General features: G+C 36.1%; 1 protein-coding gene across 9 annotated transcripts in view; it reads left to right on the top strand.

The window, feature by feature from the left end:
• The window catches only part of tty (tweety), a 485,971-nt gene that overhangs the window by 429,835 nt on the left and 28,285 nt on the right, over window positions 1–27,851 (top strand). For all 9 annotated transcript variants that reach the window (XM_081731237.1, XM_081731240.1, XM_081731242.1 and 6 more), the window contains exons 6-8: window positions 16,287–16,382; window positions 21,834–21,906; window positions 25,222–25,580. In XM_081731237.1, the coding sequence (XP_081587363.1) occupies window positions 16,287–16,382; window positions 21,834–21,906; window positions 25,222–25,580 (528 nt within the window). The remainder of the gene's footprint in view (window positions 1–16,286; window positions 16,383–21,833; window positions 21,907–25,221; window positions 25,581–27,851) is intronic.

Raw genomic sequence — 27,851 nt, forward strand, 5'->3', positions numbered from 1 at the left:
TTGGCCAATTTCTGGTAGAAAGTATGGCACATATAGTTGATTGTTCATTTAACAAAGCTGACCTCTAACAATGAAAGTAACAACAATAAGTGAAATCGACACGTACCATTCCATAGATATCTCAATTGTAAATGAGTGTGCCAAGTTTGGTTAGTTTGTGGTTGAAAGTATGACAGATAAAGTTGATAGTATATTTAATAATGGAGAAATCCAACGATTGTTTTAAAATGGTGGCCTCGAACAGCGAAACTAACAACATGTGAAATCGATTGGTACCATTCAGTAGATATCTCTGTGGTAATCCGATGGGTGTGCCAAGTTTGATCAGTTTGTGTTAGAAAGTGTGTTAGATAAAGTTGACTGTTTAAACAATGTAGGCCTTCAGTAATGAAACTAACAAGAATATGTGGAATCGACACGTACCATTCTTTAGATATCTCAATCTTAAATGGATGTATAAAGTTTGGTCAGTTTGTGGTAGAAAGTACGGCAGAAAAAGTTGATTCTTTACTTAAAATGGTGTCCTCTAACAATGAAACTAACAACAATATGTGAAATCGACCCATACCATTCCATAGATATCTCAATCGTAAATGATTGTGCAAGTTTGGTTAGTTTGTGGTAGAAAGTGTGGCAGAAAAACTTGATTGTTTATTTAACAATGGTGGCATCTAACAATGAAAGAACAATATGTGAAATCGACACGTACCATTCCCTAAATATTTCAATCTTAAATGTGTGCAAAGTTTGGTCAGTTTCTGGTAGAACGTGTGGCAGACAAAGTTGATTGTTTTTTTTTAAAAAAAATGGTGGCCTCTAAAAATGAAAGTAACAACAATAAGTGAAATCGGCACGTACCGTTCCATCGACATCTCAATCGTAAATGATTGTGCAAGTTTGGACAGTTTGTGGTAGAAAATATGGCAGATAAAGTTGATTGTTATTTAATAATGAAGAAATCCAACGATTATATAATTAACAATGGTGTCTTACAACAATGAAACTAACAACAATATGTGAGATCGACACATAGCATTCTGTAGATATTTCAACTTTAAATGGGTGTGCAAAGTTTGGTCAGTTTCTGGTAGAACGTATGGCCATTAATGTTGATTGTTTAACAATGGTGGCCTCTAACAATGAAACAAACAACAATATGTGAAATCGACCCATACCATTCCATAGATATCTTAATCTTAAATGATTCTGCAAATTTTGGTTAGTTTGTGGTAGAAAGTGTGGCAGAAAAACTTGATTGTTTATTTAACAGTGGTGGCATCTAACAATGAAAGAACAACAATATGTGAAATCGACACGTACCATTCTCTAGATACTTCAATCTTAAATGCGTGTGCAAAGTTTGGTCAGTTTCTGGTACAAAGTGTGGCAGATAAAGTTGATTGTTTTTTTTTTAACAATGGTGGCCTTTAAGAATGAAACTAACAACAATAAGTGAAATCGGCACGTACCGTTCCATCGACATCTCAATCGTAAATGATTATGCAAGTTTGGTCAGTTTGTGGTAGAAAGTATGGCAGATAAAGTTAATTGTTTATTTAATAATGGGGAAATCCAACGATTGTTTAACAATGGTGGCCTCGAAGAATGAAGCTAACAACAATATGAGAAATTGATTGGTACCATTCAGTATATATCTCTGTGGTAATCCGATGGGTGCGCCAAGTTTGGTCAGTTTGTGTTAGAAAGAATGGCAGATGAAGATGATCGTTTATTTAACAATGTAGAAATCCAACGCTTGTGTATTTAACAATGATGGTCTTGAACAATGAAACTAACAACAATATGAGAAATCGACACATATATTTCCCTAGATATTTCAATCTTAAATGAGTGTGCAAGGTTTTGTCAGTTTCTGGTAGAAAGTATGGCAGATAAAGTTGATTCTTTATTTAACAATGATGTCCTCTAACAATGAAACTAACAACAATAAGTGAAATAGACACGTACGGTTCCATAGATGTCTCAATTGTAAATGAGTATGCCAAGTTTGGTTAGTTTGTAGTATAAAGTATGGCAGATAAAGTTAATTGTTTATTTAACAATGGAAAAATCCAGCAATTGTTTGTTTAACAATGGTTTCCTCGAACAATGAAACTAACTGCAATATGTTAAATCAACAGGTACCATTCGCTAGATGTCTCTGTGCTAATCGGATGGGTGTGCCAAGTTTGGTCAGTTTGTTTTAGAAAGTGTGGCACATAAAGTTGATTGTTTATTTAACAATGGTGGTCTTCATCAATGAAACTAACAACAATATGTGAAATCGACACGTACCATTCCCTAGATATTTCAATCTTAAATGGGTGTGTAAAGTTTGGTCAGTTTCTGGTAGAAAGTACGGCAGATAAAGCTGATTGTTTACTTAACAATGGTGGCCTCTAACAGTGAAACTAATAACAATAAGTGAAATCGACACGTACCATTCCCTAGATTTTGTAACGTCCATTAACCAGATTATATCCGTTTTTGCTTAATTTTTGAATTGTTCATTTTATTTTTGATTGTTTTAATTTTATTAGTTGCATATGTTAACATTGGTGACGGTGGCGCCATCTACCGTTTTAGAAACAAACTATTTGGACGTAATGAATAACCTTAAGCAGCTAAGTAAGCCTCTGAGCTACATTGGAACGAAGATAGAAAGATAAAACGTTTTAACCTACACCGGGTAAAAACTTCTAACGCATAGTAGGATTTGAAATCAGGAAGCCTAATTGGTAGGCAAACTCCTAGCTGACTACGCTTCGTTGGAATGACAACTGGTGAACTGTAAGGCGGTGTAAACGTCAAATTGTTTAGGTTTCGGGACGGGAGACCTGGATTCAGTTCCCGACGAGAGCTCAATATGGTTCGGATCCCGGATTAAGCTGTAGGCCACGTCCCGTAAAGCCTAGGTGCTAAACGGGAAACTAAGGTCAAAATCAACCAACCAATCAACTCTTTGGTTATTAAGTAAATATTTGTATATACACAAAAACACTCAACAATACCGATTGGTGATTGTCGTAATTCGTCAGTTCGATGTTGCCACCTTTCTTTACTTTCTATTCAAAAACTTTCGCCTGATGGGACGGCAGTGAAGCAAAATGGAATGTTATGCCGCACACGCTCGGTGCTCCATGTTTAATTATTATCGAAAGAAAATGCGGAAAAAGATCCAAAAAAGCTTTTAAAATTGAAAAAGGGGATGATTGGGGCTCGGAATTTGGTGCTCCACCAAATAATATTCGGTACTGTTGGGGAGTTGCTGAAACAATGGTTTTTAAGTTAGAACAAGACGTTTGGGTTCTACGCTCGAAATTTATGTCCACCAAGAAATTCTCACTAAATAAGCACCAAATTTAGGTTTTTTTTGGTTTGTTTTAGTTTAACGTCCCACGACTATGTCTGGATTGCTAAGGGAGACGGGACCCAGTGGCAGATCTAGCCCGGGGCTGGGGGGACTAGACCCCCCAGTTTTTGAGTGACAAAAATAATTTAAGCTATTATTTATATATTTTTGAAAGTGTATAGTAAACTCATGATATACGTATCATATTCTGGGGTCTGGCTGCCCCGCCCCCCCAGGTTTTACCTTCTAGATCCGCCTCTGACGGGACTTACTGATTATAGTGGAATCTGAACCACTGTTTTCGTTCAACTGTACCCCATCGGGAATCGAAGCCGGAACCACGCATACCAAAGGCAAGCGTGCTAGCCACTAGTCCAAGCGGGGATTCTCCAAAATTTAAGTATTCATTCACTATATGTTCATATTGTCCCATATTGGTCTTAGTTCTTCCTCATTCCTTGACTGTATTAGCGATAATCTAATGCGTTGACAATGTAATGGACGTAATTTTGTTTCAAACGTCACAACATTTTAGAAAAGGCATCGAAATGTAAACTCAGGAAGGCACGAGGTGGAGAAATGGAAGTCCCCCGCCTCTCATTAGTTTGCGGAAAATAGAAATACTAATGCAGCGATATAAAAACTTGCTTCAACTAAGAAATTTTGCTACTTCTGACTAAAAATAAAAGAGCTTCATTCAATGTTAGAAAAAAAAATCTTATCCATAGGAAACGTAGCGATGGAAGCAGATAACTTTCTAGCGTATAAAAACTAATGGAAGCAATCACCTCAAATTTTATTTTTTATTTTTATTTATTTTTTTATCTTTAAGGTATTCATGCATCTACTCATTAATATCCTTTACATTTTACATTTACAGCTCTAGATCCAGTGTAATAAAATGTTCACATAAAAAGCAATACGAAAGATTCAGAGAATGTAGATACACAAAGTTTCATTTTACGTCTCTTGAAAGAATTATTGAAGCTTACTCCTGTTCCCTCTCACACTTGCATATTCATATACACATATGAAGCTACTCCGACATTTTGAATACACCTAAATGAAGCATTGGTTGCATTGTATTGTAACTACAATTATTTACATTTACCGCAGAATTTAAATTCATTTTTAGGGATGGAATATTCGGTTAGGGGTAATTGGGACCTGGTGATCCAACTAATGTATTTGCCATGAAAACAAAGTATGCTCCCTTGGTGTTTGTAGAAGTTAAACGCTCCTTCTCGTAGTAAAGGACTCCTGGCAAAACCGAGAAAGTTTATTTTCCAATATTGAGATGAGGAATGTTGTCAAATTCATTTCTATTTCACATTTTTTGTTGCTCAATTAAAACATATTTTTCAAGTGACCAAATATCTAGAAGTACAGAATTCCTACAAAAACACTAAAATTGTCTCGTCAAAAACATTAAAATGTAGTATAATTAGTTGTGAAGATAATTTTAAGTACCGGTAGGCTAAATTTCCACCATTTTTTTCCTTTTCACCCACCAATTTCAATATTTATTTTTCTACCAAAAATCCTAGGCCTAGTGATGATACTGAGAAAAGGTTTAATGTTTTTTTTTTTGTATTTTTAAAAAGATAAGCTAATTTGGCATTTTAATAGGTTTTCTTGGTAGCTTGACTGACATATGAAACATGGACTACTTACAGATTAATTTGTAATCCGAACCATACATGAGCTTTCCCCGGGAATCGAACTTAAATCTCCATGTTAAAGGTGTGTACGGTAACCACGTAGCCACGAGGAAGGTCTTGGTATTTTAATAGCAATAAATAAATAAATTAAAGTGTAACGTCTAAAATTCCTAGCTGTACGTATCCCGTTATTTTCATACAGTAAAAAAAAAATCAAGGGATACAACGTTGTTCTAATCTAGGGAGACCTGCTCCTCTAGTTATCTCTATAAAAATAGCACTCTTTTCGTATTTTCAGCTCATATATATTGTCTTTCAGTAAAAAAAAAAATCAAAAGAACCCTTGATGTCCTTGATTTCTATAATGATCGACCTGTAAATCGTCGCACTTCGAGTGAAGAAAGTAACCTCCTAACTGCTTCTGCACCTACTTCTCTGGACTGTAGACGCCTAAATGGTGTATTGAATTTTAGACAATTATTTCATAAATATAAACATACTTATGATATCGTTACCGTGCTTAGTTTATATACTGATCACCAGTTGAATTAGACACACCTATCTGATACCGTGTAGCACCGCCTTTCACTCTGGTAACAGCGGCTAACTACCGCGGTATGGACTCCGCGAGCGCCTGAAGAGCTGTTATGGCATCTCACTCCATATCTGCTACAAAGTCTCCTACGGAGCCTGCAGGTTGGACGGAAGAGGGCCCACAGCCCGAAGGCGCCGTTCCACGTCATCCCAGATGTGTTCAATAAGATTGCGGACCGGTTACTGTGATGGCCAGGGAAGTATTACCAGATCAGAGGAGTCATCAAACCAGTCTGCTGCCGTCATTAAACGGTGGGCTGGCTTATTGTCCTGATGAAAGATGAAGTGACCAGCCGGATGTTTGAGCCGAGCAAATGACAGGACATGATCATCCAGAATATCGCAGTAGCATTCACTTGTGAGGAACTGTGTCATACGTGTTAGGGGACCCTTTCAGTTCACGTAAACATGTCCCAGATGAGAATACCACCACTACCACCCTGCATAGTTCCCTGCTTGCATGGTGCATCCATTGTCTCGTGTAGTTGGCTACACTCCCGTACCCGTCCATCGGCATGTACCAATGTGAAACGTGACTCATCTGTCTAGGCATCCTTTCTACACTTCCACGGTCCAGTGGCACACTATTCTTTTGCCCATGCTAGAAGTTGTTTCCTGTGTTGTGAGGCTAGAAGGGGTACTCGCGTGGGCCAATGGCTTCTGTACTCCATGGCGAGTAGTGGCTGTGGATTGTGTGCCTGCTAACACTGCGCTGTTGTCCTGCATTGAACTTCTCCGCGATTTGACGCACTTTGGCCCGTCTATTGGTTGTTACGATGCGAGCCAGTCGGCGCCTACCCCTGTCGTCGACACACTCCTTACCGAGACGACACTCCAGTAGTTTGCCTGCGTGGGTGCGGTTTTACCGTAAGCCAGGTAATCACGATACACCCTTGACACAGTTACCTTTCAAAATCCGATTGCCGCAGCCACTTCCGAAATCGAGCCACCCAGTTGTCTCGCCCCTACGATTTGACTACGGGCAAATGCATTCAGGTTCTTCGTCTTGCTCATCATATACTGCACTGATTCGGATACTCAGGGAGGCAGCACACGGCAGCAGTACACGCAGGATGCGTTTCATTCACATGCACTGGTGGAACCTCTGCTGGTCGGTTTCTGCAACTATCCTGCTGTCTCTCATTCAATTGGTAATCAGTGTATGAGTTATATGTATCCTGGATCAGACGGCTCATAACATTGTCATAATGCTATATACAATATACTTGTGCGTAAACCGCGAATTCGCAAAATTTGGACCTAATCTTTCAATGTATGACCTTTTCTTCTGTTGGTTGTTTGGTTCATTTCGAGTTTAGAATCCCTTTCAGCATTGAAGCTATATGAGACGTGGACCTAAAGCTAAACGTAGGATCCGAACCACAGGAATTCCCACCGGATCCTACAGTCAACGGTTTGGACTGCAAGAAATGATCATATTTCTTCGCGATAATGTGAATACAAAAGTGAAATGTTGTGTTTCTACACAATTTCCTTTTCTCGAATGACTGGATACTTAAAAAAAAAAAAAAACTTCTATTGTTGTAAAGAAAATAAAAAGTATGTCTTCAGGGAGAATCGATCTGAGGACCCCGTGAACTTGAGCCCACGGTGTAATCGATTACACCATCAAGACCTGCTTGCAAGGAAAGCGCTACATTGGGTGATTTGCCGAAAGAGTTCAAGCACTTTACATCGCATTGTATTTTTTTTCCTTCTTTCGTTTTTATTGCGTTCACTTTTTGTGTTGTTCGTACAATGCACGAAAAAGCAAATACATTTTTCATCACGATGCACAGGAATACTGTTTTAACTGATGAGCAAATAGGAAGCTACTGGCGAAATGATATGGGGCAATGTGATTTTCATAGTAGCAAGGGGCAAGATACTATCCCACGGAAAATATGCATAAACTTTCTTGACAGAGAATACCCCCCTCAACACACACGGAACATTTTTTCTGAAAGAAACACTGGTTGGGAGCGGTCCAAGGTTTGGGGAGGTCCAATACTACAAGCCATTACGTTTATGTAGTATTGAACGGGTATTATTCTGCTCCTGAAAACATAATAAGTAATTATAAATTACTTTCACCTATATTTTCAGGAAAAAATAACAGAACTAAGTTGTTTTCATAGGAAAAACAGTACAGATGAAGTGTAAGATAAATTTTCATACTACATGAATCATTTCCATGTTAATCAATATAGTTTCATTGAGGAAGTGTACAAATGTATGGAGAGTTACGTAGTTTTGAGGAGGAGGCGGACCCGATGGACTCCCGTGGGCGCGGCCCTGGCCTAGACGTGCGGTTCGTAATCTACTTTATTAAAAATGTATCCGTGTATTTTCTTAAAATTTCCGTAATCTGCAAAGTTTTTATGCCTAATACTCGCTTTATGTAACCCTATGTATATTTGTAAGTTTATACTCGTACTATATTTGGCTTCACTTTCTTCGTGTTTATTTGAAATGTTAGAACGCACATTTTTAAAGTGTTTCTTTTACACACTAATTTAGTTGTTACCAGTTTGTTAAATATAATTAAGTAACTAGCTAACTGTTCTCAAGACAAAAACAAAACAGACTAAGCAAGGTCAGGGGTCAATAACCAAAATAGGTCTATTGTTTCGCGAGTGACCCATGCGAGAGTATTCCACCACGCCTTCTGTACGATGGACCAATCAATAACATCCGTAGTCTTGGCGCCATGTTCCTCGAGTGCATCGTGGGTAAAAAAAATGTCAATGTTGCAAACTAGATCATATCGTCACTAATTGATACACGGGGGACAGGAGAGGGAATACTGCTGTGGAAGTTAATCGGAGTTTGAGTAATGAATAAATACATCCATCCTTCTAATAGGCAATTCACACACGTGCAACACTTGAATATAGAATTTCCAAGTTATAATAAACTGGAGCGATAAGTTTACAAGATGACTATATTCTCTGTGTATCAATTGAAGACTGATTAAATATTGGTTCCATAATGAAAAAGATGCTGAGCAATGATCAACTTTATTTATTTATTTATTGAGTATCGTAAATCATTCGTGATGTTTCACTCCACTCTCGAACCACGTGACCGCAAACTGGATCTCCTCAACTCAGTAGGCAGTGATAACAGGTAAAAGAAGCATTCTGTCATGGTGTTCAGAGCTTCCTTTTATTTAAGTATAGTATTAACAAAAAAATATGGAATGGGAAAGAAGATTACTACAATATAAAATTATAAAAAGCAATTGATTATTCAATTAACCTAATTATAAAAAGCGAAACATGTCAGTCTGTGCGTCACGCTATCCTAGACTTATACGATTGTGGTTAAGATATTTGTAATGTTGGATGTAGACGGACAAGCGGCATAATTAGAATTTCTTATAATAAACTGCAAACATGTTAGTGCGAAATCTAATTTTTAATAGAAAACAGTCACGCTAATACAGAATGTCACTACATGCTCTGACAGTTGCCTGCCTTTCACTAATAGGTGTCGCTTCATGTGAGATTATCGTGTATAACTAAGTTTTGAATAATTGGGTAAAAGTATGGTGTGGGTGAAGTTTCGAGGTTATTGGTGGACAAAGTTAATATTGCCCACGACACGAGACGAGACGAGACAATATGAGAAATTTCTCGAGTCTCGTGGGCAACACTATATAATCTCAAACACTCTTGCAACGAGTTATTATAAATAATTATTGAAACTATACAGGGTGTCTGTCGGTCACGAAAGTCACGAGTATAACGAAAAAGTCACGAAATCAGAAAACAGTCATGAAAGTCAAGAAAAAGTCACGCCAGTGCTTTTGGGTCACGATTTTTTTCTTATCTGTACAAATATAAGTAAAGACTGGAAACTTTTCTTCTATAAAACGCCAAAATTCACCACCAAAAATGTTTGTGGTCGGCTTTAGACGCTACCAAATCGCAAGCAAAGCACGATTCTATCGCATACATGAAAATTTGGCCTAATTCACACCAAATTCACTCTTGAGAATGTTATGAAATTTTATGGTCTGGTAAAGAAAAGGTCACGAAAAAGTCACGAAATTTCATTTTTGAATTTTAGTAGATACTCTGTAATTCTGAGAAGTTATTGTAATTATACCTATCAGAAAGTATTGTAATGTTGTAGAAGCAAAGTAAATCAAAACTTGTTTTAAAAATTCCCATAAATACGCCCTTTTAAACAATAAATCAAATTTTACCATTTTTCATATCTCCGGAATGGTTTGAGACATCAAATTGATGTAAAAAGCATTATGATTTTTATGTCTATTGGAAACCATCTGCATAATTTGATGTGATATTTATGTAAACACTTTTCCGAAATAAAGTCCTATGAAAAAAGTAAAATTTTTCAATTTCTTGTAACTTCGTTTATACTTATTCAAAATACGTCATATGACGAGCGTAGTATTCAACATTAAGGTGCTTTGTATGCGCATTATCCTGTCCATGTTGATTGCGTTCTTTCTGTAGTAAAACTCTTTAAAATTTCGTTCTTTTGAATGTTTTGTAATCCTGTAGCATCCTTAGCTTGCAACACTGCATGACAAATTTGGTATTGTATGTTTTCGGTTTACATGTAGATTTAAAATATGTAGTAATCTGACGTAGCGCCATTTGAAAAATACAACTTTACGTTGAGTTTACACTGTTAACCTTGTGGTATCGCAGAGTATGTCAAACAATGTCTCCCTGCCAATAATTGTATGTTCAAAATTTCAACATTTATTGTTCATTAGTTTAAAAGTTACAAGGGCATATCAAGATAAATGGTCCACCTTACATATATTTTTATTCAACGTTATCTACTCATCTTGAGTATGTTATGACTTGACATAGTGCAATTCGAAAATAAGAAAGTTTATATTAAGTGTGCAACAGTACTACTGATACTGGATTATTTATGGCATTGATTATAACTCGTATGGATAGCCTGTATAATACTATAACGTCATCAGATTTATTTCATTGGTTACTTAGCTTATTTGGGATTATCGTATAATGTTACATTGCCTGTATCCATATTGTTCAGATCTTTGTTTAAGGACACGCTAGTTCAGTCAAGCTTACCTCTGATGTGTAGGGTCCTTTCAATCCCCGGCAAGTAAGTTTGTGGTGGACATCATCATGTCCGTGGGTTTTCTTGGAGTACTCCCGTTTCCTTCCACAGTTTCGTTCCACCAGTTCTTCCGCCATTATTCGCTTGCCTTAATCGTCGTTTTTCTTAACCTAGTAACTAAGCATAATCGTGGGATTTTAAACTTGATTTTTTTTTAACATCTTTGTGGCATCGAAATTTCATTTTCACCGCTATATGAACACATATACAGTAGGACGTCAAAAATCCGAACGCAATCCCTGGAAACTTTTTACATATTGTCTTAGCGCTAGCGATAAACAAACAATAGGATTGTCCGTTGGCGTTGTGTGAAGTCAATGTTTTTATAAAAGCTCATTCGTATGCAATTTTTTGTCATACATATTTTTATTTTCCCTTAGGCCTATACAAGTTAAGTTTTAAGTGTGAGTTACAAGAACAGTGTAATTTAGTGTACGAGTAGGTTCTTGAGAAACGTTAAATGTAAGTAGCCCTACGTACGGTATTGTAATTACGTATGTACTGTATAACCACTGTATCAAGAAAAGAGCATATCATACAGTATATTTAAGCCTGAATGGCATGTTCTTGGTCATTTTCGAAAATCCGAACAATTTGAAAATCCGAACTACCTATGGTCCCAATTAGTTCGGATTTTCGACTTCCTACTGTACTTAGTTAATGTAGAAATGTTGTAGAGATATCTGCAGGACTTTTAGAGATGCAATCTCAGTAAATAATTATGTAATGAAGTAATTAGGGAATATTTTGGAAAATCTGAACCAAAATGGAAGACTTAAACTCTTCGAACAATTTGGGATTTTCTGTTGCTGTGATAGATCATCATAACGAATGAAAACTGTTTGGACTTACGCTTCCTTCCCCAGGTGCCGTAAATGTATTAGAAAGAGCAATAAAAGAGATACTTCAGACAATTAATTTTAGTAAAAACAACTATTTTCTTTCTTGAGGTCCTGTGCGTACGTGCACATTTTGCTTCTAAATTTCATTTCATTCTGGAAAAGCTCCATTAGCATCCAGGGAGAAGATTGTCAACAGTGAATCGTGCCAGAACGTAGTAGCCTCCGTGATTCAGACGAAAAGATTCTGGGATTAAACGTGACTGTACCGAAAGGGAAAACTCGCCAAGGATCTAATTCCAAATGAAATTGATCGTGAGTTTCCTAGTAGCCAAGGGCACACACTTGAACTTCTAAAATTTTCTCGTACACTTGGCTTTAAGTTTTCCACTTGTATAGTAACAGTCCAGAAGGTATTCCCTAACTCAGAAAAAACATATTAAATCACACTCTCTATATCTGTTGGTAAACTAGATTCCCTTAAGGTATGTAGTTTGCGTGTGTTAATTTAAAGGTGTGAACCACATCGTAATTATTCATTTTACATTAAATTAATATGAAGCTATTTCCAATTTACTGAGTACACTGCAATATGGTAGTTGTTCTGGTAAATACTTTTTAGCACATGTAAAGCCTAACGGGAGGGAATTTTCAAAATTTGGCTATGGTAGTTTCTGAAGGCTCCGATTAGATTTATTGAAATGCGTATAGATAATTAAATAGTTTTTGGTGTAATTATTTGATTCCTATTTTAATAACCAAGGTCAGATTATTTCTTTAGAATTCTGGTTGCAAAAAATTCTAATCATAAATGTGATGACAATTTAACGACCAAAGTATAAAAGAAAAAATAGTAATAAAAAAGAAAAAAAATATTCCAACTTGATTTTTTTTTTTAATGCTGAGCGTAGAAAATCGTCGAAAGCTGGTGGTAATGATTTTTCTCGGCTGTACTGAGGCAGCACTAGTCATCAGTGAGTGAGTGAGTGAGAGCACTCCAGTCTGGAAAGAGAGGAATAAAAAGAGAAATAACCAGATGAAATATGATCCAGTTTTTGTGGTTGGTATCTGTGCTGTTGGCAAAAGTTACAACATCCGAGCGAAACGGGTTGCAGAGTTCAAGGGGCAGTGAAAGTTGGCTTTCCTCCGTAGCCCTTCAAGGCAATTTCAGCTGCTATTGAAATAATTAGGGAAATGACCTTTTAAAAATTTCTTTAGATTCAAAATGCAGCATATTATTATTATTATTATTATTATTATTATTATTATTATTATTATTATTATTATTATTATTATTATTATTAAAACCAATCTGGTAATAAATTATTTTCCACTCTTCATTTATTTTTTTTAAGTTATAGACATCGAAAAATTACTAGCTTTCAATATGTATGTTCACCTAAAATAAGTTATAACTACGTAAAACCACAAGACTCCACTCTTCTTTCCGTTTTACATTGTAGATCCGTCGCATGCTATGTAGAAAAATGTTCGTCTGCTATGCAAATAGGGAGGAGCAAATTATTTCTGCTGTAACTTTTAGCTTACATCAACTAGTAGTAATTTGAATTGGAAAAGAAGAAGATGGGTCAAGTTTTAGAATAAAAGATACTGTAGGCTTATATCCGTGGATTATTACACATACTGCAAAGTCAAGGATATCTAAGAACCCGCATTCGTACACGACCACCACCACCACTACTACTACTACTACTACTACTACTACTACTACTACCTCCACCACCACCACTACTACTACTACTACATCATCATGATGATGATCATCAACACCATAATAATAATATAGTTGAATCAATTCTGAACTGCTCCTTAAATGACGACTCTTGGATGCAAGCATGTTTACCTGTTGGCTTGGACTGTCTTGGTATTCGACGAGCTATGGATATGGCGATTCCTACATTCTTAGCGTCATACCATGGATCTCTGCGTTTAATCGAAGCTCTCCTTCCACAGGGTTATTGTTTGGACCCATACAAGCCTCCCAGAAATTAGCAAAAAGTGTTATCAGTCATCTTAATATACACCAATTGCATATCAATTACATAATCATTTGTTACAATCGGTTGTGGTTCCGGAAGATAAAGCCAGGCTCCATGCTACCTCATCTCCCGAAGCGGGTGCATGGTTGGTGGCGATACCTTCTCCGCCTTTAGGCCTTCATTTGTCAAATGAAAGCTTTCGAATTGCTGTTGCCTTACGTTTAGGTTTAGCTGTTTGAGCCTCATCGCTGTCCAGCTTGTGGAGATGAGGTTAACCAACGTGGCCTGCATGGCCTTTCATGCATGAAGAGTGCTGGTAGATTCGCCCTTAACACAGCTGGAATTCCTGTTGCTGTCGTTCTGATGGAAAGCGACTGGATGGGATGACACTGGTTCTATGGATGAGAAGTAAATGTTTATTGTGGGACTTCACATGCGCTGATACATACGCTCATTCAAGTCTCCCTCTGTCAGTAATGAACGCTGGAGCTGTTGCTAATCGCAGAGAAGCTGAAAAGCAAAGAAAATACAACATCCTTCTCGAAAGTTTTGTTTGCACTCCAATCGCTATTGAAACCAGTGGTGCTTGGGGTGCAAGAAGTCTTGAATTCATTGGGGAGGTTGGAAGACGCATTTCTTGTGTTTCCGGCGAAGTTCGCTCCACATCTTATCTAATACAGCGCATATCTGTTTCTATCCAACGTGGTAACGTCTCGTCGGTCCTTGGCCCTTTACCTCCTGGAAAGGAACTGGATGAGGTGTTTATACTCTGATAAGAATAGTTTTATATATATTAGTCCCTGGGCAATAGTTTTTCTTTGACCTTATAATTATATAAAATATTTAAATTGTAATTTATATGAATGCAAACTCAGTGTAATTGTCATTTCGGTGTTGTTTAATAATTCATTGGCAACTCTGCTAGCGACTAACAACTCTGGTGTAAACATTAATAATAATAATATAAATAATAAATATAAAGGGGCAACGTTAGGTAGTTTCTTCCTTTTTTGATTTTCAATAGATTATTTAAATATGAATACAAGTGGGCGCAAGTAACTTTTTTTTTTTTTTTTACCTCAAAGACTATTTCATTCTTTAATAGAAAATAACATTATATGTTATTTAATTCTAATAATAAATTTACTTACTTTCAACCAGAATTTTCTATTATTTTCTTAGTACTAGAGGTTTCCTGCACAGAAACAGAAATCCTTTATTGAGACTGAGTTAATAGTAATTGTGTTTGCTTCTGAGAAATGCAATAGCCTTTCACTTAGAAAAGATTTGTCCTTACGTGTATTCATCTTTTATTACGAAACAGGCAGGAAAGCTACCTTATCTCGTGAAACAGTAGTTACTTACTTATTACCTTTCTTTTAGCAAGATGTAGCATGGTCACCTTTCATCCATGTTTGTTCTCCTTTTAGTAATGTGTGTCGTGTCTGAACAAATTCTCATTGATACATTTTCTAGGTTTTTGAAACACAGTTAACATGGTTCTAATAATTATTATATCGAATTGTAAAAAGAATATTAAAAATTGTCAAAAGCAAAATTAACTCAGTTCAAAAGTACTACTCTTCTCGTTTAAACGAGACCAAATGAGACTTGTAGCTGTCTCGCCTTGTCAAAAATAATACAAATAAAAAATTGGGAGATTTGCATCATGCTGATTGAAATTCAACGAATGTTTTAAGTTATGATGGAATCCGACAAGATAAGGGAGGTGATTGAACCGTTCTCAGGACAGCATTTCTTTGCATTATAGGGCCCTTCAACTCTTTAAGTCAACCATGCCATTTTCGTGTCTTGTGAAAATTTGTTCTGTCACTAAAACTCGAATAGATGAGTATTGCCAACACATACGAGTACGAAGACGCTAACATCAGGTTTTGTTTTTATACAAATAATTTTCGGTGCTACTAGTCTTACTAGGTATTGCCAGACATGACACCACTGTATAAATGAAATTGCTCACTCCATGGACATTTTTTATATTTTGCTTTATACATAGAAGTGGGTATATTTTTGCAAGGTTAAAGGGAAATTATGTTCTCATAGCTTCATATTTCATGCTGTTGCATCAACGAGAAGAGTACCAGAACATTTTTTGCCGGGAGGTCATTTTATTTTGTCCTTTAGAACATATCCATCCATTATGTACCCGGGCAGTGATTTTTATACATGTGCCAAAGGGCCATATTAAATCTAATGATAATCGATTGTTTTCAACGACCACTTTATTTGTAACAAAACGAATAATAAAAATACTATCCAGAAATTAGCCTGTTTCCTCTTTTTCATTAACATTGGAAATTTTAATCATTAATAACAAGGAGCTCAATAGCGTTTAAAAACAAATATATTGCAATTTTATAAGATCATTTGTTGAAATAATATGCAGTGAATATGCGATTAGGCAGCTTGGTTTCAAAACTAGGTATATACATAAGATGATTACAACTAACAGTATTCAATATGTAAGTATTGTCCAACGGCCAAATCAAATACAAATTCAATTCTGGAAAAGAAGTACATAATAAACTATATATTACATGTCTAGGTACATTTATACTATATATTTATATAAAAACATTGCAGTGCATTTTATGAAAATTTTTAACATTCTATTATTATTTTACCCTTGTAAAACTTGAGCATTAAAAATTACTTATACGTATATTTTTTAAACATATGATTGCAGGTGGCCTGTGACAATGGCTCTTCTGAGTCTTCTTCTTTTATTCTGCATCATCCTTTTGTTCGGGGTTGCTCGTCACTCGCGGTGTGCTCTTATCACGTAAGTACTTTTTTTAAAATCATTTTACTTTTCTTACGGATATTTTACATCCTCCATTTTTAAAAAGAAATCATTTCCCCCTCAGAAAAATCTGAACAAAACCGTGTGACGAACGGATATTAAATTTGTAAGACCTACATATTTTCAATATTGAGAATAAAACGCCATATTAAAGAGACCCAGTAGAAATGACATGTACGTATGTGATTAAGTAACGTGAGCTATTATAGTTACAATTAAATTTAAAACAATTTTAAAACTTCTTAATTAAGCAGAGTAGCGGTCTCAGAGCAAAAACCAAAGTTACTCCATGAGTTTGAATTCTCTTTCGTTATTTATTGTACAGTTAGGTTCAAACAAACTTACTCTGGTCTAGTATCTAGATTTTATGAATTAATTCATTAGTTAGAGTAAGTCACGTTCCCTTGGAGGTTACTGAAGAGGTGTTGTAGGGTCTAATTTGTCGAATCAATCGAAGATAATTGCAATAAGAATGTTTTAGAAGAAAGAAAAAAAGGAAAATGAACGTATCGGTGAGTCATTTCTTCATCTTCATCTTCGTTATAGGCAGTAATTTAATGTTTTTCAAGGGAGAGAAGGCATGTTCAAATAGGGTTAATAGATAAAACGAAGGATAAGAAAAAGAAAAGCTGCATCTCAGGTAGCCTAATTGTATCAACATATGTAGGTTGTTTTTGTTTTTAAAGTAAGAATTGTTTTGTAATAAGCGAAGAATTACTGAACATTTTGGCTGCCTGTTTTTATTCTCAGATTTATCTTCAGGCACTTTTGTACTTAATTTTCATTGGTATTAAAATGTCATACTTTTTTTTTTTTTTTTTAAAGATTTTCTCATACAAGTCAGCCACCTGAAATAATCATTCTTGGACCGTTGTTTGAACCACCTCGATGGTATTGAAACGCTTGCCGGCTACAAACCTCTTCAGAGAAACCTGTTCAACAAGAAGACTTGGTACTATATCGGCTTCAAGTCTGGGTTGTATACGAGATGATTGAGTTGTTGTCATCCGAAATATACAACTGGAGCTAGTGTTTGAGTACCAGGACGGAGTTTCGCGTTGCTGTAAACAAACATAACTCCAGCTATAGCATTCCGCGGCGTTCATTTTGTATTTCGCAATGGAGTAAATACAGTAACGAAGTTACTGTAACGAAGTGATTCAACAGTTTATAATCTTCCATTGGTATAGGGTTAAGCCACTTGTATTTATATTCATTTTGAATTCTTCGGTAAGCATCTTGAGAATCCAGCGGAAACAACTTCCTGAAGTCTCACAGTTTTGTAAAGAACCAAATTCACTGATAGAGGCAACCCGCAAAATTTGCCCCGGGCACCAAATGTCTAGTTTCGTCACTGATTAGGGTACCATATTTTTAGAGCGTGAAATCAGGACATTTTTCTGAAATTTTAAAAATACATGACAGTTATTGGCAATTTACTTTAAAGTGAAACTTAGCTTCAAGAGCAAGGTTTAAAATTTAATATGAGCTGGAACGGCAAATCAGTGTTCTGTTGGAGTTCAGTTCCTGTTTCTGTGCGACGTTTATCTCTTAAGAACATTTGTCCTTGTTAATCACTTTTTAACATTATTATTATTTGTATTATTATTACAGTTTATCTACCAAACAACTATTTATATTATTATGCGGTATTAAACCAAATCTGGAACTTGTGATATTTATTTACTTCCATCACTTCATCCGGCAAATTAGTGTAATCTGTAAAATGTTTTCGGACTGGCAAAATTTGGGATGATTGCCGCTATGCTATAACTTTAAGCTTCGTCTTATCTCAAGTAGATGCAGACATATCGGAAGGTTTGATTCTTGTAGATTCACTAGTTCAAACGCTGTCCAAGATGAGGTCTGAAGAATGACTCTCAACGAACAACATTCGAACAAATTTATCAAGAATATTTGGAGATGTGTAAAGAAAATGGTCTTGAAATTCCAGAGCCGGAAACAGATAGTATATAGGGATTCCTCGTGAAAACGAACTAGACATTTGCCATCGAAATATCACAAATTCATTTTGGATGAATCTCTTCCTTCATTGGAGGCAAAAAAGAAAAAGAAAAAAGAAAAGAAAAAGAGAAAAAAGCATTTTCTAAAGATAATATACTAAGATACATTTTTCTGCCTACTATTGATAAGACAATCACTGAGATGGAAAACCGCTTTGGATCATGTAGCAAAATCATTAGATCAATCACTGCTTTACATCCAAAAAGTGAAAACTTTCTAAATTACAACATTTCGAGCCTATGGTCCAGCATTATGGAAGTCATCTGGAAACATTCAAATGCGAACTCAAAATCCTCCCAAACACAAATAAGTTGTATGAAGACAAGAAGAAAACCAAAGTTGACTCCTTGGTGAATTTCGTTAACTTCTTTGTGTCCACAAAAACGCATTCCTAGAAATCTACAAGCGAAGTATCATCTCCGTCGACTATACCAGTTTCTAGTGCTACATGTGAAAGGTCATTCTCATATTTGAAAAGATTAAAGACATATACGCAATTCAATGACTGACGATAGGTTGAAAAACTTAGGATTACGTTATATCAGAAGAAAATGGCTAAATCGTTTGATCTCGAAAAATTTGTTGATAAGTTTGCTGCTACCCACAAAAATAGAAAGATCCTCTTTTAAGTAGAGGCATGAACCTATAAGTTATTTTCTTTAACTGTAAAAATGTATATCTCTGCTTCCACTTCAATCAACCAGTCACACACATTTTAAACGCCGTGATTAAATAACTACTTACTTATGTCATAAATCAATTGTATTAATGTATCCTACTTGTTTGAGGTAGTAAATTCTTACATTTTCACTGTTTTGAGAAGAGTAAAATCAACAATAAACATGACAACATTCACCTTGAAAACACACATACATATATATATATATAGTGGTGCTCATCCCTCTCATGTCCATGACGCATCCCCCTCAATTGTCTATCCGTAGGTGTTCTTCCATGAAAAAAAAAAAGATCTTTTCGATTAATATATGTACAGGGTGACCACAAAAGTAGGTATACACCCCTGCATTTATCAAGTATAACATTCTAGCTTATGGGTTTATTTGCTTCAGGTCTTCCAAGTTTAAGATATAAATAAAAACACATTAAGGTCAAATAATAAAGAAATTAAGTCTATCTGATGGATATCAATAAGAAATGATATAAAATGCAATTAGCTGATCAGTACGGTACTGTATATAGGGATGCGCACGAGACGAGTCGAGACAGGATTTTCCTGACAAAATTCGAGTCGAGACACGGCTCTTCCAATAGAGAAATATACATTTTTCGAGTCGAGACATCACTTTTACAGCACATTTTCGAGACGAGACAGCCACAAACCTTTCTCGTGCGCATCCCTAACTGTATACCTACTTTGGGCCAGGAACTTTTCAGTCCAATATATATATATATATATATATATATATATATATATATATATATATATATATATATATATATATATATATATATATATATATATATATATATGTGTGTGTGTGTGTGTGTGTGTGTGTGTGTGTGTGTGTGTGTGCATTGTATTTATGTGAATACATTTTTTATTCATTTGGAGATGGCCCCCTTAAAATTTTCTTGGGCCCTTCACTGGCTCCCTGAAAAAATTCTAGCTACGCTACTGACGATGTTTTGTACTCGCTCATAATACTCACAGTCTCAACTGTCTCTCGAATTTTGATTCTGTGGTCATTCAAAATGAGGTCACAAATTTTATTGAAATTTTCTGTAGTGGTCGACGTTGAAGGCCTACCACTGCGGGGGGCATCTTCAATGCTGTTTCTGTTACGCTTAAATTCATCTACCCATTTTTTTCACCATGTAATACAAGGGTGTGGAATCTCCTAGTGTCTCTATCATGTCTATATTATTTTCCTGTGGTGTTAAGCCCTTTTTATGCAGGTACTTTATGACAGCTCGATGTTCGATTTTCTCCATGTCACAAATTTCCGTCACTTCCCCGGATTTAGCGCTTTATAAATTCCTCACCTAAAACAATAGAGAAAGGAAAGTTTACGCAATGACTACCAACGGATATAGTTAAGTAGCTAATGTATACAAAATAATTGCTTCCTTCCTAGTCAGGCCAGGAACTTTCCAATCCATCCTCGTATATATATCAGGGGCGTCATTTAGGGGGGCAGGAGAGGGCAATTGCCTCCCCAAGAGTTTGAGGAATATATATACTGTAATCGATTGTCTACTAATATAGTAGTGCAAAACGTGGAAGTCTTATGTCGGTGGTGCTCTTGCCCCTCTCAAGCGAAGTCTGAAATGATGCCTCTGATATATGCAGTATATGAATGAAACGAAACTATGATAGTTCGTGAACTCTTCCTACGTTGCTACACTGATTTGATACATGACAGGAACATGGCATAATTTAGATTTTTATCATGTTACTTTGATTAAAACCTAACTGATTCACCTTAACATAAGCTTTGACCACAACAAGAATTTAGGTAGATACAATAATAATGTGATAAATGATTTCTATTACTTCGTGTTTGTATGATCAATAGAGTCCATAGAAAATGGACAAAATATTAGCTACACAAAATTGAACAATGATGGGTCAAACATTCTTTGTTTTCCGATTGGATTCAAAAGGAATGTATAACATATGAAGGTTACAATAGTTATATTTTGTACTGACTTACAAACATTATAATGAAAGAGATAATTGCAATTTTTGTAAAAGTTTCTGAAAGAAGAAACTGTAAACAATGAATTGATTAAATAATATCAGTGAAGGAAGCTAATGTTCGTAAAAATAAAATGAAACATTTGGTGTGCTTTTCGGACTATAAATATAATTTTTGAACCGTGTGCTTTTGTTAACACTCTAAGTAACTAATTTATGTGATCCGTTCATTCTAAGAACGTATTCAAAGGTGCAAAATTCCCCTTCATTACTTGTTTTTAGTGTACTGCAAATATTTTTGGTATTAATCTTCATTAATGTTGCGTACTCTGTCTCTTATTTGAGATAGCTGTGCTCCATATTTAGTAGGTGCGGCAGTGACGTAAGTTTATGGAGATCGAGCTTAACTTGGCAATAAATCATACTGTTAAAATATCAGCAATGATTCTTACGTTTTCTTCTCTTTCCAAAAGAGAATGCTTGTGAGAATCAAAGCCTGAAAGATACTGTGTATTTTAATAATTGCTAGTGTCAGGGGCGGATCCAGGACGGACTTCTGGGGGGGAGGTTATAATACTACTACTTAGAGCTACTTTTAAGAGTTACAAACTCTGAGATGGGTCTTATTTATATATATATAAAATAAGAAAGTCTCCTCTTCTGGAGGGCGATCGCCCTCCTTCCTGGATCCGCCACTGGCTAGTGTATATATAAATCTCTATTTTAATTGAATTTCTTCATTCTAGGTTTTCAGTGTTCGGACTATTTGCAGTGATTATATCATGGTTACTAGCTTCTCTGTATTTGGCATCATCAGTGGTAAGTATATACATTGCTAGAAAAGGAAAATATATGAACCAAATGATCGAATCATGTTAAAGACAATGTAGGCGTAAAAATGTGCCATCTGGATAATGTGTAATACGAAGTTATTAATAGGTAAAACCACTTATTACCCTGATGAACCACTACCTATATTCTAATGGAAATACAAATCGTTCCCACAATGCAACAAAAGTTATTCTGAGACAATACCGGCTAGAGTTGTAACTAACTGCATCGTCTGCTACTGGCAGTAGCTAAGTGTATCATTGACTAATTCTATCAGACTCACGCCCTCTGAATGATTTGATTCGTTCTTGGTTTTAGTAGTTCGTAGTATCCAACTTCTTTGAGTGGCGGCGCTACAATCTCCACAGTTTCAGCGGGAAGAGCAGCTGAAACATCTTATACTATATTATTACTTTATGGGTAAAACTGTAGTTAATGTTTGGAGTAGTATGAATATACACTTCGTGTAATCAGATTTTGAAATTTCGAATTTTTGATTTTAAGTTTTTGCCCACCTACCTGTAGACACTCGAGGGTTTTATTTATTCTGTATATACTATATATACTAACAGCTTTTGTAACATTACCCAAACACCTGATTTGTAATGAGTATTTTTTTTCATTAGTCTAAAGAAAGTAAAAGGTAAACATCGTTTAAGTTTGCACCAGAGATTCCCCACGAGATAACAAGAGTCGACAAGACTGAGTATAAATAAGCACAGTAGACACTATATGGTAGTGATTCCATGAACATCACCATAAACTCTTGACGTCAACATTCTGGCAGCAGTTTCTCTTACTGGACCATTTCTCACTTTATTCCTCTAAAACACCCTTTTGCATTTCATCGCACCATCTGACCCACCATCTGCAACACCTTCTTAGGCAACCGTTCTTCCTCCATTCTTTCTCAATGTACATGCCAACGATTAAATAATTTACATTCTCCTCTCCACTGCTTGGATACTGTTCCACATATGTTCCTCATCATCTGTGTTTCCGCAGCATAAGTTATGTGGAGAAAAATATAAACAATTTAAACTAAATGAAATATTCACTTTAATATAAATACGTACGAAAATTTGACAAATGTTTACCTTTTTACTGAAGTTATTGTTATCAGATCTTCATATTGAATCTCTTTCATACATAACTACGGAAAATGTATTTCCAATATACATTTTTCTTCATGTAATGGCGTACGAAAGAAGGCAAGGAAGTTCGGGGTTTAACCCCGCTTGGGCATGATATAGAAACCTAAACATCTATTATATGAAGATATATTTAGTAGATAGAAAAACTTGTATCTAGATATATATCTGGTTTTCGAATATATACACCAAGATGTCCCAGAAGTTTTCCGCACTGTCAGAACATAAACTTTTGGCACCTTTGGGAACGTTAGTGATTAACAGGAACATAATAATTAATACACCAATGTACAGAGGAATACTTCCCCTGGTATATATCCATAAAAGACGGTTTTTAATCTTATGGCAGGTGGTTTTCTGATCTGAAATAAGTAGCGCCAAAGAAAACTTATTCGTGACCTCCTGCTGTATGAGTTTCAACTGAGAGTCACAGCCCGTGAAGCAGCACAAAACATCTGTGCGGCGAAAAAGGAACATGCAGTGAGGTATGACACCAAAGGTGTGTGTCAAAAAATTCGAACAGGGTAATTGACTTGCCAGTGAAAGACCGCGCAGGAAGATTCCCCACCTTTAACATGGAAGCTGTACGCTAAACTATGGAGGCAAATCCAAGCACCAGGCTTTATTGGATGCCGAGATGTGTACCACAAAATCAACCATACAAAGGATATTGACCACCACTAGAAAGATGTACAGAAGATGTCAAATTGTCCTTAACGATCTCACAACGAAGGGTGGAAGTGTGCGAAGCACTGTTGAACAATCCCGTGGATCAATGTTTTATTAAGCGGATTGTGACGTCAGAGAAAATTGAGTTTACTATCGGACTCCAGACACTTGTAATCTAGGGTTGGACCGAGACCAGGACGCAGCACCCATGATGAAACAGGGGTTGTTTGAACACAAGTCATGCTTAGTGTATGGTGGAATTTCGAACGTCCCATGCACTGGGAACTTGTTCTTCATGGGCGTGCTGTGAACGCTGAAATGTATGCGAGCAACTGGAACGAAAGCATCAAGCTGTACAGCAAAAACATCCACATTTAATCAACCTCAAATGTCTGTTGGGGCACGAGGATAATGCTCCCTGTCATATATCTCGTGTCACCCAAGAATAATTCCAAACTTTGAAAGTGTTAAACTTTTACTATATCCAGTATACAATCCTAACTTAGCACCTTCAGATTACCACTTGTTCCATGCAATCGGGTTTTTCTTTAGCGTAAAACATTCGTCAATAAAAATGATGTGAGTCGTGGAGGTCGAATGGTTTTCGACTCGGAAGTCCAGGGAATGGTGCACACAAGATATTCGCAAATTTGGCGGAAATGTAAGTGTCCACTATAGAGCATAATGGTTTGTACTTGAAGTCTCTTCTACATCATTCTCTTGTGTTTTTATTTTTCACATGGTATGTGGCGGGAAAGTAATGGGACTTCCTGGTATATATAAACTAGTTATTTATAAATAAAAATCACGCGTATACGGAAAGGATATGGGATTGAGTGCTTGAACTCCCCCTCCCCCCGTTGATGAAATTCTGCGTAAGGGCTATGCCACTGCCTTAATGAATCAACCATTTATTTGTTCAATCGTGAAGTATTATACAAATTATAAATCAATTATAGCAGTAAAATTTTCAGTAACAATTAGTACTAAGATATGTTAAAGCTATTACAGTGGAGATACTGCCAAACTGCATAGACATGTTTAATATTCTTCCATTCTTTTCTTTTTTATTTGTTACTGCAGTAAGTAATCGTACATTTTAGTAGTGTAATGCATATAAGTTATAGTACAGTGTGTAAGAGTGACTACAAAGTATTTGTCCAATTCTTGTAACTGTTTTAGCTTTTTGTAAATAAAGATATTATTCCAAGTTGAGTAAGTACGATCTATGTGAACTCATAACACCGAGCAGAAAATCTTATTTTCCTCTTGTCTATCTAGTCAAACCAATCTAAAATTACCATTTTATCAATTAAAACTGACAGAAGTATAGATTAATATTTGACATCTCTCTCAATTCCTATATTGTGTTTAGTTCAGTGTGTTGATTGGAAAATGAATGAATTCTAAAGACGTAAGATGTGAATAATACATTTAAATAATACCATAACAATGGTTTACTTTGTATTTTGTGTTATTTCAGGCACTTGGAGATTTGTGTGTGGCACCAGATTCATATGTGGAACTAGAAGTGTCAGCAGTGTTACAACGAGATATATTGGAATATTACATCCGCTGTGATGACTCTCAGAGCAACCCTTTTACACAGCGCCTCAGGGAAAGCCAAACAGCAGTGAATGGAGTGAAAACTAGTTTAAATCAAGTATCTAGAATCGCAAAGGAGCACTACGACCAAAACAAGCTTCATCCTAACTTGGATGTGCTCACTACATCTGTGAACCTGACCGATCGACTTGTGTCAGGGTTGGCAGCTCTTCTTGAGTGCAGACCTCTTCATAGACAATACCGACAGGCAGTTCAAAGCGTCTGTGATCTGGGATTGTAAGTATAATATCAAATTGTCTCATTTACATGTGATACGATGGTATCTATTGATTCTAAAAAAATCCAAGGTTAATAGAATTATTGTTTAAAAATTATCAGTACATTTCTTGGTTGTATATGTTTCAACTATATTCCTCAATTTTAATTTTGAGAGCAAAGCACTTTTATATTTGTCAGAAATGTAATTTCAAGTTCTACATCTTACACTTTTCTCCTTTAGGCTAAATGAGGTAGGTGATTAATGAGAGTTCAGTAAATCGTTACAAATAATTATTAGTGGAAGGGAAGGGAAGAATCTCGTGAAAATCCACAGATACGATGTTGTTCACCACAAACTCGCGTGGCCGGGGATCGAACCAGGAACCCGTCGCACAAGAGGTGAGTGGTCTGTCACTGAGCCACCGTGTCTCCTTGTATTTGTCAGGTATGGAAGTAACAATAACGTTAGAGTATAGATCAAATAGTGATTCACCTATCTTTTCATTTTTCAACAAATCGATTTGCTGAACACATAAATTATATAATGTTAGTTTGTTACTATTAAATTCTACAACATCAAATAATTCTGTACATGTATATGTAAATATAATAATACTTACATATATATGATACATCCATGTTTTTAAATAGAACACGGTAAAGTTATATTCTTCTAAAGAAAGTTGATTCCGAAAATGGTTTACTATTACATACGAGGCATATGAGAAATAAAGTTAAAAAAAAAAAAAAGTGTGAAAAATATTTTAATGCTTAGAATCGAATCAATTATCTAAAATAGGCATGGAAAATATGCCTTTGTTTGATTCAGTTTTTATGATGGTGAACACGGGCGCAAATCCCGAGGGGACGAGGGGGACATGTCCCCCCAATCTTGAACCTGGGGGGGACTGTCCCCCCCAATAATCTGATTTAAAAAGTGCTTTTTCGGATAAGTGTCATGATTTGTGTCCGACTGCCCCAAAGGAATGTAAGATGAAATTGATTTCTCTTGGCTTTTCCATTTTATTTTTTTTTTAAGAATCGTATTCTGTAGTATTTCAAACTGAACTTCGTGCTGTAGTGAGTTTAGTAGTCTCATCAATATGTATTAATTCCACTTCCGCTATTTGGGCATAAATTGCAATAATGCCAGAGGAGGATATGCCCCTCTCCTCATGCTTGAAAGTTGTCTCAGCTGAAGGTACGGGCACAAATTCCGGGGAAATGGAGAGACATGTCCCCCCCAACATTGGAACTGGAGGCTCTCCCAATAATCCGATTTGAAAAGTGCTTTTTGCAGATAACTGTGATGAGTTGTGTCCGACTGCCACAAAGGAAAGTGAGATGAAATTTGTTTCTCTTGGCTTTTCCATTTTTAATGAAAATGAAGGCGTGCGACTGAGCGTGACGTAACCTGATATGAAATCTTATCTCCTGCTCTCCCCTAGGCCCTAGCACACGAAGAGTATATAGACTATCCAATTTCAGTAGAACCCATCTTTTCAGTAAATGCCCATTTATCTATTTGTAGTATCAGCCTAGGCATCTACTCATGCTTCGTAAGCTAACTAACTCTATAGCCTATGGAACCCGGAGGTTCAATGCCGCGTTCACAAAAGCTCTCCACTGACTTCTATTCTTAGCCAACTGGATCCAATTTCTACTTTGTATTCCTATCTCTGCGAGATCCATCTTAATATTGTCTTCCCATCTGCGCCTAGGTCTTCTTAATAGTCGTTTTCCGATTGGTTTTACCGCTAACACTTTGAAAGCGTTCCTACTTTCTTCCATCCTGGCTACATGTCCTGCCCACCTAAGCCTCCTAGACTTGATGACCTTAACAATGTTTGGTAAGCCGTATAATTTACGTAGTTCGTCGTTATGAAGTTTCCACTATTCCCCATTCCCGTTCCTCTTGGTCCGAATATTTCTCTCGGGATCTTGTTCTCAAATACTTTCGGTCTATGCTCTGCACTCAGTAAGCGACCATGTTTCGAAACCATACAGAACAACAGGTACGATTATCAATTTATACATTTTAAGCTTCAAATCCCTCGACAGAATTCGCGACGAAAGAGGTTTTGAACTGAATAATAACACGAATTCCCTGTTTTTAGTCGACATTTAATTTCTTCGTGAATATGATTTTCGTCTGTTAATATTGATCCTAGATATTTGAAAGTATCCACTTTATCAAAAGTATTATTTAATATTTTAACACATACATAATTTGCCGTATTACAGTCCCGACGCACTTCCATGTATTTAGTTTTCTCTGCATTTACTTCT

The sequence above is a fragment of the Thermobia domestica genome, chromosome 11 (genome assembly GCF_964235325.1).
Source record: "Thermobia domestica chromosome 11, izTheDome1.hap1.1, whole genome shotgun sequence".
Lineage (NCBI taxonomy): Eukaryota > Metazoa > Arthropoda > Insecta > Zygentoma > Lepismatidae > Thermobia > Thermobia domestica.